General features: G+C 34.3%; 1 protein-coding gene across 1 annotated transcript in view; it reads left to right on the plus strand.

Annotated features, from left to right (window-relative positions):
* COL24A1 (collagen type XXIV alpha 1 chain) overlaps positions 1 to 14616 on the plus strand; it is a gene marked incomplete at both ends in the record, with an annotated part of 264900 nt that overhangs the window by 31402 nt on the left and 218882 nt on the right. Inside the window, 4 exons of the mRNA XM_084243185.1 lie at positions 3434 to 3487; positions 6077 to 6130; positions 7935 to 7988; positions 11123 to 11176. Coding sequence (XP_084099311.1) covers positions 3434 to 3487; positions 6077 to 6130; positions 7935 to 7988; positions 11123 to 11176 — 216 coding nt within the window. The remainder of the gene's footprint in view (positions 1 to 3433; positions 3488 to 6076; positions 6131 to 7934; positions 7989 to 11122; positions 11177 to 14616) is intronic.

Below are 14616 nucleotides of genomic sequence, written 5' to 3' on the forward strand. Positions count from 1 at the left end.
CACCTTTGATTGCTCTTTTTTTAATCTTGTAGTTCATTCTTTGAGTTCTCTTTTCATAAAAAATGTTGTCTTGAAATTCTTTGCATTTATAGTAAACCATATAACTAAACTTTTTCTCTGTTGCATGGAGAATTTCCTTTTCCGGTAAATAATTTTAATTTACTGCTCTTTCTTCACACTTCCTCCTCCCCTCCAACATCTATGTGTAGGCTCCATATTGGGTTCTTTCTGGTTATTAATCACTTTTAAAATAAGATAACTCTATCTGGGCCACTATTTGTGTTGGTATAGTACAGGGAGAGGCAAAGAGAAAAAAAGTGGATTGGTTCACACTGTCAAATTTAGGTTACTGACTTAAAATTCCTCCTACCATATTTATTTTGGCCTCAGAGACTTACCTCCTCTCATTTTCATGTATAATTTATTGTGAAGCCCTTTATATCACAGACTCTCTGTAAAGTAATATAGTGATTTATGTTCTTCTTTTACCCCTGTCACCACCAGAAGTCTCTTAGGGTTGGGAGATTTCCTTGTAGATCATAAAAGTAATGGGGGGTTCTTGTTTGACGGCCTTCCTTACTGTGGGCTGTTTGGAACTGGGTCTCTATTGAGCCATGAATTATCTCCCCTATGGCTTTCCCATTCCCTCAAGTCTCATCATGGTAATCAAGGATTGTTGGGATGGATTTTTGAGAACAATAAACTTTTAGTTATGCATAGCTTGTCCAAGGGTTGAAGTCTGAGATTGTTTTTGGTTATCTTTCAACATTTTTCTTTACTCCAAAGTTTCTCAGTATTTGAAAGATAATCTTCATAGTTTGTGGTTTGTGGTTGTGATCCTTTCTTTGTTTCATTGGAAGTGATGCTTTCTTCTTTTGGTGTTTTCTAGTGGGTTTTGAGGGAGGAAGGGTAGTTTAAAAATGTTCTCATTCTGTCATCTTTTACGTAAATACTCTAGTGCTCTTTTAAAAGCATAAATCATATTATGTAACTTGTCTACTTAAACTCTTTGGTGGCAGAAGAATAAAGCACTAAGAATAAAAAATTCTTTATCATATTCTGTGCAATCTTATATAATCTGGTTCCTGCTTATTTTGGCGATCTCATTTTGCTCACTTTTCCTTATTCTGAGTTTTCTTTTAATTCCTCAATAAGATTATGATTTTGTTTGTTTTGCTTTGATTTACCTATGTCCTAATTTATAATTTTCTGGAATTTTATTTTCTCCTTTTTTTCTAACTTCTAACTCTAACTTAATACTCAGAGGAATATTTGAAGGTTAATTGAGCAGGAATTATGATCTTTTAGAAGTATCAGTCAGTCTACTGATTATATTTGCCTTCATATGTATGTCTAGATATACACATAAATATATTACATAATCAATAATAGCTAACATTAACTGAGTCCTCGCTGTACCTCATGCATAACTTACAAATTTGTTTTAGAGTTATACCAGGTAACTGACGTATTAGACATATTGACAGGTATTTTATGTACAGTATCTTTAATTCTCACCATAACTCTTAAAAAGTTTATTTTTGTCAAAAGTAATTTAAAGATGAGGAAACTAAGGATTAGAAATTATAACTGACTTTTCTTAGGTTATTTGGCTAGTAAATGATTAAGAATGATTTGAATCTAGATTGAATAATTGAAAACCTTCGCAGTTTTATTTGAATTATACATTTCTTTTATACTAAGCAATCACCTAAAAGTTAAAGTACCTTTATCTTAGTACTTTATTTATAGATAATAAGTAATTATCCTCCAAAAAGTCATGCTGCATAAAAATTACTTCTTTGTATTATTAGACAATGTCTATTAATAATATGTTCTCAAAGATTTGGAAATGCAAAATTGTGAAGAACAGTTAGAATTCGTTTGTATTTAGTGCTTATCAAACTACTCGAATATTTCAACCATGATATCTAGTATGCTTTCTTAACTCTCCAGTATCTAATATTAACTGTAATAACATCTCTTCTTTCAATGTGAGTGGAATAATGTTAGGTTTTGTTATAAATAGAATGATGTGCAGTAAAACAAACTGGATTTTATTTAATTTCAAATTTAGTTTTTCATTTTTAGTTCTTTCTTAAATTCAAATCAGCAGTTTATAATTTGTGATTATAACAGCAGAGCCATAACTAATTTGAAAAGAATTTCCAGTTAAAAAAAATTGAAAGTCAATTTTTGGTGAAAGCAGGTGACATAGTGATAGCTATTAATATATTTGAATGGTTTAAGAAGGAGAATGTCCTCAGTTTGGCATTGAACTGAATAAGTATTTTGTTCTCAGTGTTAGAATATACATGACAGGTTTTTTTTTTTTTAATCAAGTTTTGGGGTAGAAGAAGGGAGAAATGCAATGAAGGGAAACTGGACAGTTTGAAATACATACAGAATACCAGAAAACTGCAAAATGACTATGAAATCAATATCAGGTAAAGTTGCAAAGCAGTTAATAGTAAGAAAATGAGAAATGGAGAAAAGGCTACATAAAAAGATTGTGCTACTTGTTTATGATGTGACAACTATTTTAAGCTTGACATGTCTAGTTTCAAAGCTCATACTGTTTTTACTATAATACTGAGTATTTGTAAAAGGGAATGTGTGTGCTCTATAATAAACAAGAATGATGCCTTGACTGCAGAGTACTCAGGAGTAATTCCATGAAGGAACAGATGAATGAATATGTTTAACCTGCCCCAAATAAACATTTATTCTTCTGTAATTGTTGAATAAAAATGATGACATAAGGCATTACATGAAAAATCAAAGTAGTTTCTTAATTTTTTTAAAATATATTTAGTAACATGTAATAAACTCATAGCATTTAAAAGTTGATTAGTTTTTGTGTTTACATTTTGTTTTATGAATTCTTTCACTGTTAGTGGTTTCCTAGTATGCTGCATTTGGTATAAAGCAGAATTATTACTGGAAATAGTCAAACAATCTGACTGTAACAGTTTAACACAGTATACAGAACCTTGGTATAAATCTTTTAAGAGAATGCAAAATGGCCAGTGCTTTAATTTTTAAAGGCTAGTCCCCTTTTGAAATGTGTCTGACAAAACCTTTAGTTGTTGGTCTCCAAACCCTAAATTGAATTCCTCCTTTAGTAGTAAAAGTAAATTTAGGTAAAAATTACCCACAAAACTACTAGTTTTGGTCCCTGTAAAAAGCAGGTATGGTGGCTGTAATCATAAGTCATAGACTTCCTGTTGCCATTTCTAGACAGATTAAAGAGGACACTTTAGTTTCAACTCTTACCCCTGCTGATTAGGTACTGGGATCATTTACTTGAAGGTCATCCTCAGCTAGGAACTGGGATTTGAAAAAGAATTTGCCTAGAGTAAAAACCTTAATAAGTCTATGTGGAAATATGTGTCTGTTGTTATGCCTAATCTCTTGGCATTTCTTTCCCAAGGGCCCACCTGGTCCAGCAGGTGTCCCAGGTTTCTCAGGAAAGAGAGGTCCACGGGTAAGTAAACAGACTCCATTTTCCACTTGCTGACAGAATTAGTCACCTTCCAGTATGTTTTTCCTTGTATTGTACAGTATGTACTTCCTTTGGAAATCTGCCTGGATCTTCAAGCTTAGCCTTACTATTGCCAGTAAGAGCAGCTTTGGAATTTAAAACTCAGAAAAGCATGCAGCATGTTCCTTTGTGTGTAAACATCCAGCCAAAGTATTCTCTGTCAACATGCTGAAGAAATATTATCAAATTTTAGGTTAGTGGCTGTTTGTCTGCTACTTGTAACATTATTCCTCCTTACAAAGTGATCTTCTCAGTAGTTGATAGCCCATGCTGAAGTTCATTTGCTTTGGACAATGAGGAGTGGGCTGCCTTGAAACAGTGCATTCCTGAATTACATAGTGGAAAATACTGGAGCCATTGACTAGAAAAATAATTGTCCTGAGGAAAAAGCTGTCTTAAGGATTAGCAATGGTTTCTTACATTAACCAGGTCCAACAGAAGATTTATTGCGATGTTAAAATTACTTTCTTTCAAACTTAAAAAATTGGCTTTTAAACTACAGAAATCCCTTTTTCAGTGAGCTAGAGAATTGTGATGTTATAAAGACAACTGCAAATACCATTTATATCACCTTGATTTTATCATACAAATGAAATTATGAAAATCACCCTAAAAACAACTATGAAGTTGTCCATGTTCACATCATACCCTTGTCAATAGGAGGCCCAAGCTGAGTTCTTACTGGGCACTGGTGGTAGTTTAGCATTTTTTCATTTCTCTATACTTGATAATCTATAATATTCTTCCAATAATGTTAGCCAACTGCTGTCCTCTAGCCTCCAAACCATTTCCATCCTCTTGGATGGAGACCTGGAGCCAGATTTTCTGCAGAAAATCTGTCCCCTCTCCACTAGTATTTCTCCCCTGACCATCAGGATCTGAATCTCCACTTCTCACGATACACCATGTTGCCCCACTGTGCCTTCTCTAATTTCCAGCCTATTTTATTTCTATTGAAGAAATTTTATATGTCCAACTCTTTTCCTTAAGGAAGAAATAGTATTCTCCACAAGACTATTATTTTTGTTCATAATTCTATCTCCATTCAGCCAGTTATAACTTAAAATGCACATCTTAACATTTTTCTCTTGCTAGAGTTCATCCCATATGGAAATAATCAACAGGTTATCCCTTTTTAAATCCTCAGCTTTCATTGTATTGATATTTCTTAACATTATTGTTCAGGCTCCCACTTGGGCTACTGAGGTTTATGAAATAGTAATTGATAGCCATTGCCCTTATATCAACAGCTCATTTGTTAATCCTCACAATTTTCCCAGGTTCTTTATTATTAAGTTTGCCTTTTGAAGGTTACAAATAACTTATGTCATGAATCTAATCTTTTTTATAATGCTAGGTTAAATATTTCAATATTAGAATTGCTGATAACCCTCTCCTTTCCAAAACATGCTCTATTAATTTGTAATTGAAAAGATGTATAACATGTTCTGTGTTAAGATAGAGGTGTGAGAGAAGAACACAAAGGTGGGTACCAACCCCAGATGAGTACAGAGAGCCTGCAGTCCTGGAAGACTCTCTGGAAGTGAATCTTAGTTTTTCTTACTTGCTGGTTATGTAAGTTTAAATTTACAACATTTTAAATGGAAGTGAAAATAACTACATTGCAGGACTATTATAAGGATTAATAATAAGAAATATAAAACATTAACAGTTATTCTGTATGGTAGGTATTCAGTAAATACAGCTTGAATTCAGATTGTTAATTTATTAGCCAGGTGAAATAAAATTGGAGATAGGGAAGAGAAATCATCTAATGTTGATGTAGCCAGGATTTTAAAAATGAGGTGTGGGGCCTCCCCTGTGGCGCAGTGGTTGAGCACTGGGTTGCGAAGCTGCTCGAAGCCTCTGCAGTGCCGGTTCGATCCCCGGCTGCTCCCCGGCCACCAGAGGAGGGTCCCACATGGCGCGCAGACCTCTCCTGCCACCCGCCCGCTGCTCCCCTCAGCAGTGTACTTCGGTCCTTCTGCCTGCTCTGCTCCCCGCTCTGGCTCTGGTGAATTCTCTCACCCTCCCGTGCTTCTGACTGTACCCAGTGCTTGTATGTATCAATCAATCAATTAATAAAAAAAAAATAAGGTGTGATCTCATTTGATCACACAATGATTTTGGAGGTGTAGGGGGGGCTAGATAAGTGAAATCTTTAAGGAATAGATAATAACTTGAACAAAAACTCAAGTGCAGAAGGGGTTAATACCTGTTGATAGGAAAGTAAACTGTTCTAATTTATTATTTTTAGTTTTCTTACTCTGCACAGCTTTTAGAAATGGCACATTGTGCTGTGGTGATGAGAGAGGTAAACACAGTTTTGGGGTAAAGCATAGAAGCCATAGGTCTGTTCCAAGATAAGAAATATTCAAGATCTCAGAAAAATAGAGAATTTTGTTAAAAGGTAGCAATTATTTTAATAAAGTTGTGTTATGTAATATTTATTTGAATTGTCATAGATATCATAGATACTGTTTTTCATATCTAGATTATGAATTAGCTGACTATTTATTTTACCATTTGCAGGGTATTCCAGGACCACATGGAAATCCTGGGTTACCTGGATTACCAGGTCCAAAGGTAAGTGATTGCTAATGAGCATCTCAGGATTTTCCTGATATTAGAGGAAAAGGTCTTTTACTTTTAAAGCCAACCTTGAACACTGAGTCTCTGTCTTCTCCAGAGTATAAGTCTTCAACAAAACTGACTTAGCCTGGCAGAGATAGGTTCCTCTGAAAATTACTGCACTTTGAATTATATGCTTACTGATAGATAAAGTCAGGTGTAGTCCTCTTTGACATTCCAAAGTCTTTATTGTCAAATTTGATGGCAAAATATGGAAATCTCTGAAATCTATACATTACGAAATGAATGATTTTACTTTAATGCAATTTTAATATGTAAATAAACAATAAATAAATTTCTATTCAGTTAAAGGATTTTAGAGTCTAAAAATATTCCTAGCTATTTTTCTTTTTTCCATTATTGTTTAGCAAGAATAACAAAGAGAAATATTGGTCTCTGAGAAAATTGTAAAAAAGTTATATTGTCACTTTGTTAAGAAATTATCTGTCATTTTATAAGGTGGGGTTACCTGAATCTGTAGAAATAGCAAATCAAGGTGACTGCAAGTTTAGAAAGGTATAATTGAAATGGGAAATGCAGCATATTATGGAATCCTTATACAAATACACTTGGATTAACGTGCTTTTAAAAAAATTGCTAGCCCTGAAAGTTACCTTCTATGAGTTAAATGATAATAAAGCATATACATTACCTTGTAGAATACTTGTAGATAGTTGACACTTAATGTTACTTCCCTTTTCTTAGAGGAGCTTCTTACTAGGTGAGTAGGCTAGTTAAAACACAATTTTTACTATGCGATTTTAAAAATACCATGTTTATTTTTCATCAGATAGGACAGTCTGTGGCTCTTATGAGTGAAAAATAAACAAGTACAGAAATATGTTCTATTTTTAAGAGCATTTTAATGGACCATTTAAAAATTTATAATGTCTCTTTTTCTGATATTCTAGATTGGTTCCATTTTGTTTCCTATTATTCCTTTATAATCCATTAGTATTTATAATAAAGGGGAAAAAATTGTGAAAAGATCTCAGTGAAACTCTGTTCCAGAAAAAGGAGTTCTCATTTATGTGACTATCTCAGTAGACTCTTGGTTATTTGAGTGTAAGAATCAGACCTTATTTTTTCTTTGCGTTTGTACATCACCCAGTGCCCCCCATGTGTTAGATACTCATTAAGTGTTAAACTGAGGCAGTAAGCTGATGTAATGTTAGTAATCAGGTACTAATATCATAAGGGAATGATAACTGATCTTAATAAGCACCTAATATTTCGTGATTATATAATATATGACATCTCATTAGTTTCATTTCATTTAAGAGTACCATTCAGAGTAGACTTTATTTATCTTGGCACAGCAGAAAGAGACACAAAAAGGTAAATACTTAATGAAATAACATAATTTGTAACTTGTAGAGTTGGATTAAAAAATTGAATCTGTTCATTCCTTTGTACCAGGTTGTCACTCCTACATGGTGAGGAATTCATTTATAAAAGCACCTTAAGGAGCAAGGGTGGGAGAGGGGTGACCTAAGAAATTAGATGATTTTCTGAATTCATTTAATAATAGTAATAAAGCATGCCTATTCCTGGGGAATGTCCAGGAATCTTCTGAACATTTAAAACTGTGGCTAAGAAAAACATACATTAAAAACACTATTCTATTCTTGCCCATCTCAATTTAAAATAATTTTAAAACTATTTAATGTGTACAGTATCTGATGATATATACAACTAAAAAGTTGTGAAATATTAGTAATTTATATTTCACTAAGTGTTTTATAATTGTTTTATCTAGGGCCCCAAAGGAGATCCAGGATTTTCCCCAGGTCAAGCTATTTCTGGAGAAAAGGTAATTACTGGCAAATAAAACATTTCAAGCTTTTAAAAATCATTTTTGTCTTTTTTAAATGTCAGTTTTACTTAATATCAGACAGGTAATAGCAGATTTTAATGAAGGAAGAAATATTTGAAGAAATAAATTCTATTATCAGCCTAATTTATCACTTTAAATTTTATGCATTTTATTGAGTATTACTGTGGCTGCCATTGTGCCATCTGCCAATTAGGAATAGATAGGGCAAAAAAAATGCAGCAAGATATATTCCTAACCTCAAAATTTTTGCTGTTAATATGAATGCACATAAATTTCAGTGTGCCATTTGACTTCTTATTTAGGATTCTACATACTCATGCCATTTGCAGCAACGTGGATGGAGCCTGAAGGAATTATGCTCCGTGAAATAAGCCAGAAGGAAAAAGAAAAATATTGGATGGTTTCACTTATAACAGGACTATAGGGGAACCAAATAAGACATCAGTTTAAAAAAAATAACAGTACAAAACACAACAAAGCAAAACCAGACAATTATAAACCAGAGACATCCTGCAGGGGAGGAGGAGGGAGAGGGATCAGAGGGAGGGAGGGAGGAGCACAGGGGACTGTGGTGATGGTGCACGGGTGCCTTGGGGAAGGAAATTCTATGGGGACTCAATCTGAGGGGATGCAAATGTTGTCTAAAAAAAGATGTTTAAAAAATGCAAATGAAGTTTGTAGGAATATGTCAGGGGAGCTTTATTTAGAGACAGTTGCGAAATGTGACACTATTATGGTATGTTTGCATTTATGTAGTATACATTCACAGACTGAAAAAAATATTGGTTGTTCCTGTGCTGAAATCTGATCCTTTAATTGACTAATAGAAACTTGTAAAATTTAGAAAGTCACATTATTAATGGGCTTTACAGATAGTGTACTAACAAGTAAGTTCTCAAAAAAATTAATTTAGAATCTCAAGAATTTTATTGTGCTAGAATTGAGTTTGCTGAATCTTAGAGGATGGAACTGAATTAGAATTTATTAGAACTACACTATTGTCTTGGTCCTTTAATTATTTCAAGGGATAAAACTGGCAGTCTGAGAAACATAAATACCATCTTTTAAAATATAGGAGATTTACTTTATTTTTATTTATTTATTTTTTTTTGGAGATTTACTTTAACTTTAGAAGTTAGAGGCCCACTCTGTTGTGGTGGCTACTTAAAAAAAAAAAAAGTCTCCATATTAAACATTCAAATTTATATCAAATGTTTGGTTTTATCTTTGTGGTGTTACTGTAAAAAGTATAGGGGAGATCAGTATGTGTGTGTGTGTGCAGTATTTGTATACAATATAGAGAGGTTCAACTTGAGGTTTAGACTTGAAAGTATGTCAGTCTTTTTTAAAGGTTTTGAATTACTCCTATTCACAATGGAGACTACAAAGGAGAAATGAAGTAAGAACAGGATTTCATAATATATTGCCATTGAGCTTTAAGTGCAGCCCAACTTTTAAAATCAGGAGATACATTTCTAAAGTGGAAAACTAAATAATTTCTTTGAAATTGTATTTACATTAAATGGATTCAAATATACCAAGAAGACAAGAATTGCACACATACAATATGAATACAAATAAAATCAAAACCTAAATTGGTGGGTGTGAAGGGAGATTGAGAAATAAGCTTTTATTATTTTTAACTATTTGGATATTTTCACAATGAATGTATGCTCAATGATGAAACAGTAGAAGAAATTCAGGGACTGGTCATTCAGCATATAACATCCACTAAGTAACATGTCTCACAGAGCTTAACCTTTTGGGGACCTTAGTTGCACACAAAAATAACTTTAAATAGTGACAAGTTCCCGGGCCTCCCTGGTGGCACAAGGGGTTAAGATGCAACCTATGAAGCTATCCGCAGCCATTGCAGCACGAGTTCGATCTCTGGCCAGGGAGCTACCCACATGCTGCAGCAAGACTTTCCTGGCTTGCCTGCTGCTCCCCTCAGCAATGTATTTCTGTCAATCTGCCTGTTCTGTTCCCTACTCTGTCTCTGGTGAATCCTCTCAGCCCCCCGCACCTCTGGCCTCTACCCCAGTTCTTGTATGCACAAATAAATCTTTAAAAAAAATAGTGGTAAGTTCCCCTATCCCATTAGATGAGTAGTATATTACTATTCTCATTTTTTTCAGATGCAGGTACAGATGGAAAAACACTATTGTTAGAGATCAGAAATATCCTTTTCTGATTTTTTAATTTGATGATAGTGCAATAAAAATTAAGCAGAGTATAAATAACCACTAAGGAGTTTATTTAGGATTATTACTGAAGTATACTTTTTTCATGCATGATAAATGTGTTGCAGTGGAGAGGGAGAGAGGAAATCTGGCTCCCCCCATTCCTTTTGACACGTTCATTTCCTTGTCTATTAACACACCTTTCTCTGTCAAAACACAACTCTACCCACACAGCCACTCCTTATCCTCCACCACTGGTGTACTTTTCCCTCCATACCCCAAAATGGGTTCACATACCCTCAGCAGAGCTGGGGAAGAGTGGGACAGGTCAACCCAACTGGTGAAGTTGAGTCTATTGTTGATAAACACACCTGGAGCTCATACATCTTCACCCCGTTACTCCCTGGTGGTGCAATGGAAGATACCTGTGCAGCCATGGAAGTGTAAGTTCTCCTTTCCCAGGTGCTTCAGGTGAACCAAGCCCTGCCTGCCACTGCCCTGCCCTGTGTCTCCAGGTGGGAGTGCCACCAGGCTGCAGGTTCTCCCAGAAAGGGCAGGTTTGAGCCCTCCACACCTGCCTCACAAAGCTTTTACAGAGTTTTTAAAATTTAGATTTTAAAACATCGTAAACTTTAGAACAAATTTGCTTTGGGGAGTAAGGGTATTCCTAGAGAAAAGAAAGAGAAAAAGGATCTGGGGCATGGAAGTGGGGAAGTGCAGTCCAGGTTTTCAACACTGGAAGGGATATGGGCTGGCAGCCTCAGACAATGTTGAAGAATTTCTGAAATGAGGTGGGATTTGAGCAAGATTATGAAATCAGAAACAAATGCAGTAAGATCTTGAAGCCCAAGATAAAATATTGCAACAAGGGAATTCTGATTTTCAATTCTCTTTCATAACATCAAACTTCTGTTTTTTTGTCCTTAGGGTGATCAAGGGCTTTCTGGATTAATGGGGCCCCCTGGTCTGCCAGGTGATAAGGTAAGATGTTTTATTTTGACATAATTGGATGTTAACATGAATCTGAGAGCTCTGTGACTCTGAAGATCTCATTTTGAAGTTGACCCCAAAGTCAATGTTTTAAATTCCTTTTCACAGAAAAATGAATTAGGATGCTGTCCTGGTTTAGGAAAGTGGTACCTCAAGAAAGAGGGGTCTTATGAAAAATAAAAGAAAATCCTTCACTTAATGATGGGGACAGAATTCATATGTAGGAGAAAGTCAGAGTCAGTGATAGAATATTCTTTACTGTATTAGGTGACTTATATTTGCTGACTGGTGACTTTAAAGTCATTTTTACACTTTCATATGTCTAAAGTGAAGTATACTTGGTTATAAAGATGACACTTGAGTGTTTTAAAGCGTTCATTTTATTAGGAAATTTCTGCCATAATAAGTATAAAAATGTGAAGTCTGAAGGACAAAGGAGTAGTTAGGATTGTGGATAGCTAGTAAAATGAATAGTTATATGCTTATGCAATTTCTAAAGTAAAAGAGAATACTAATTATTCATAAAATATGTTGTGCAGTTTCCCTGGGTTAACACAAGTATAAATCCTCCTCTCTATAGTCATATTTTTTCCAAACACTGAGTTGTTGATTTTCTGCAAGTGATAAGGAATACACAAAATTTATTTTTAGAAAGAAATTTTACAGGGTTTTAAAGGCCCCAAAATATTGGACAGTATTGGACTTGATGTGGCTATCATTCATACAATAAATAATAAGCTGAGCTGGTGTAGCGTGCCATAGAGATTTTCTCATGGGAGATTTATGCTGGTATTCAAGTACTGATTACTTGGTTCAAATCCCAGATGACATTTTATAGGTTGATTGACCTTGGGTAGGTTGGTTAATCTCTCTTAAGTTTTAGTTGCCTGATTTGTAAAATGTAAAGATGACACTTCATTTCTTAGAGTTGTAGAAAACATGGGATGAGATAATACATGCAATACAGTGTGAGACCAATAGGAGTCCTTAATAAATGATAGCTCTCAGGTATTAATATGGTTTTGGAAAGGATCTTGATTTCATTTGCTTTCCTTCAGAACCCCTGCTAAAGGATGAATTATAAAGCAATGGAAAAGGTTTTGATCTCATGTATTTTTCCTCTGATAACTACCACACCCTATTATTCTTAGGGTCTTCAGACTCATCTTTATTCTAACAGTTTTAGAATCTGATAACACTTTTGAGGTTGTTGCTCCCCAGGAGACATGAAGCTGCAGGATGACCTTTCCTACTAGAATTGGTCTTGATATACAGTCATGGATCCACTTGATTAATCCACTTGCTATGCTTCTGACCACTGAGTATACCTCTGAGGAACTGATGTTGATGAATAGCTATAAAACAAAGAAAACATATATGAACGTTATCTTTATTTTATATTAAAGAAATAGATCAATTACATTGCTGTTGCATCCTAAGGCATTACCTACCCTCTGAGCGAAAAACACTAATCATTACTTTGAAGTTAAATGGTGCCTGTGGTTCATGGAATTAGCTATCTAGAAAGGGTAACACAAAATAATGATTGAGTGGCTATTGTATAGAGTAGCAGTATATATAATTAGAAAAATTTAAAAAACTGACTTTAACCTTTCATTTTAACTTTGCAATTGTACTTAACATAGAAGATACTAGCTTCCGTAGGCCTATGCATACTTTGTGTGGGTACTGACCCATCAGTATTTTAAAATCTTAAGAAGAATATGTTCTTCTTGGTCTGAGTAAGTCTAGTAAAGTGAAATAACAATTTTATTTTAAACAAAGTGGTCCATGGATTGAGTATGTTTTACAGATTCCTTAATGATTTTTTTTTTAACCTTTTGCAAACTGGATGCTATTGTTAACTAACAGAAATGGAGCCTATAGAAGTCAGGGATTTTGCTCTGTTATCAATTAACAGCTGTAGCTGAATTTTCTCTACAGAAGGTTTAGTTGAAGTATTCAGAAACTGAAATTACTTTCTAAATGAAAGTACTTTTTACATATAAATTGCTTTCTAAATGAAAGCATCCATGGTTTACTGTGATTTGTCAGTAGTTCAGAACTGTGTTGAAAGATGGGGGATGATTTTGTAGCTTGAGAATGTTTTCTGCTTCCCAGAGTGTGTTTGTTAAAGGAAACTATATACAGATTTTTTAAAATAACAAGTGCTGGTAGGAAAAGGACATCAGGACTCAATCTGAGCTTCAACTATTTTCCACATAATAGGCTTGGGAAGTTTTCATCCACTGTATGTGCATGTCTTACTTTGATGTGAATGTACAGTAAAAATACATTTAAAATGAGCCTCATAGACTGTCCCAGTGGATTGTATGAAAAAGGCAAGGAAGGGCAAGACCCATTGTTGCATATAATGCTCAGGCTAATTATGAACTGTTTTTATGGAATTTACTAACCTTGGTTCATTTTTTGAACTATATAGGTCGTGCTCAGTTACTTCTATGAAATGAATCCATATCAGGAAGACATAGGATAATGGTTCACATTAAATGTAACCTAGGAACGTCTCTTCATCTTTCCAATCCTTCCCTTAAAGTGATAGTTCTACTCCTAAGGTCATGGCAGGAACATAAGTTATTTTGTAAATGAGAAATCTAGGATAAGCTCAGAAATCTAAGAAAATATCTCAGCTTCATTTAGAGTGATGGCAGGATTGACTTAAGAAACTTTGATATTCAAGCCACTGTGCTTTCAGCTGTTCTGTGCGTATTATGAGAGATAAATAAGATGTTTGGGTTTTGAGTAACATGAAGTTTATTATATCTCTTTATAAATCTGTTTTGTGAAATAATATTACTAACATTAATAGTAGCTATTTTATCATTCGATGTTCTGATCTCTCCTGATATCTTTCTTTTCATCTTAAAAACCCATTGAAATAGGTATTATGTTTAGTGTATCATCAGTAAGTTAGTTGAGGTATAAAAGGGTTAAATCACTTACCCAAGACCACACAATTATTAATTGGCAGAGATAGAACTTAAATCTAGCCCTATAGTGACACATATGCTCTTTATAACTTTGCTGCTTCCTCAGTAATTAATAATTTATTAAGTTAATATCTGTTAGATGTGTATTTTAATCCTTCTATTGCAAGCATGTATGCAAGAGGAAGTGAAACTTTGTTTTCATGAAAACCAAGGAAACAGATATATTTTTGGATGACAGATAATGACTTCATTATCCTTTTCACTAGAAATGTCTGGAAACAGCAAAGTCTTCTAATAAAAGCCATACTTCAGTACTTTTTAAAATGACTGTAAGAAAGTTGTGTGGAAGATACTGACAACTCAGGAAAGCTGTTGAGATGAATAAACATGAGAATAATGTAAAAAAAAAATTCTGGACACTAGATTAAAATTGAGACAGTATGGGCTTTCCTGGTGGTGCAAGGGGTTAAGCACCACTCT

Source organism: Talpa europaea (assembly GCF_964194135.1).
Source record: "Talpa europaea genome assembly, chromosome: 9".
Taxonomy (NCBI): domain Eukaryota; kingdom Metazoa; phylum Chordata; class Mammalia; order Eulipotyphla; family Talpidae; genus Talpa; species Talpa europaea.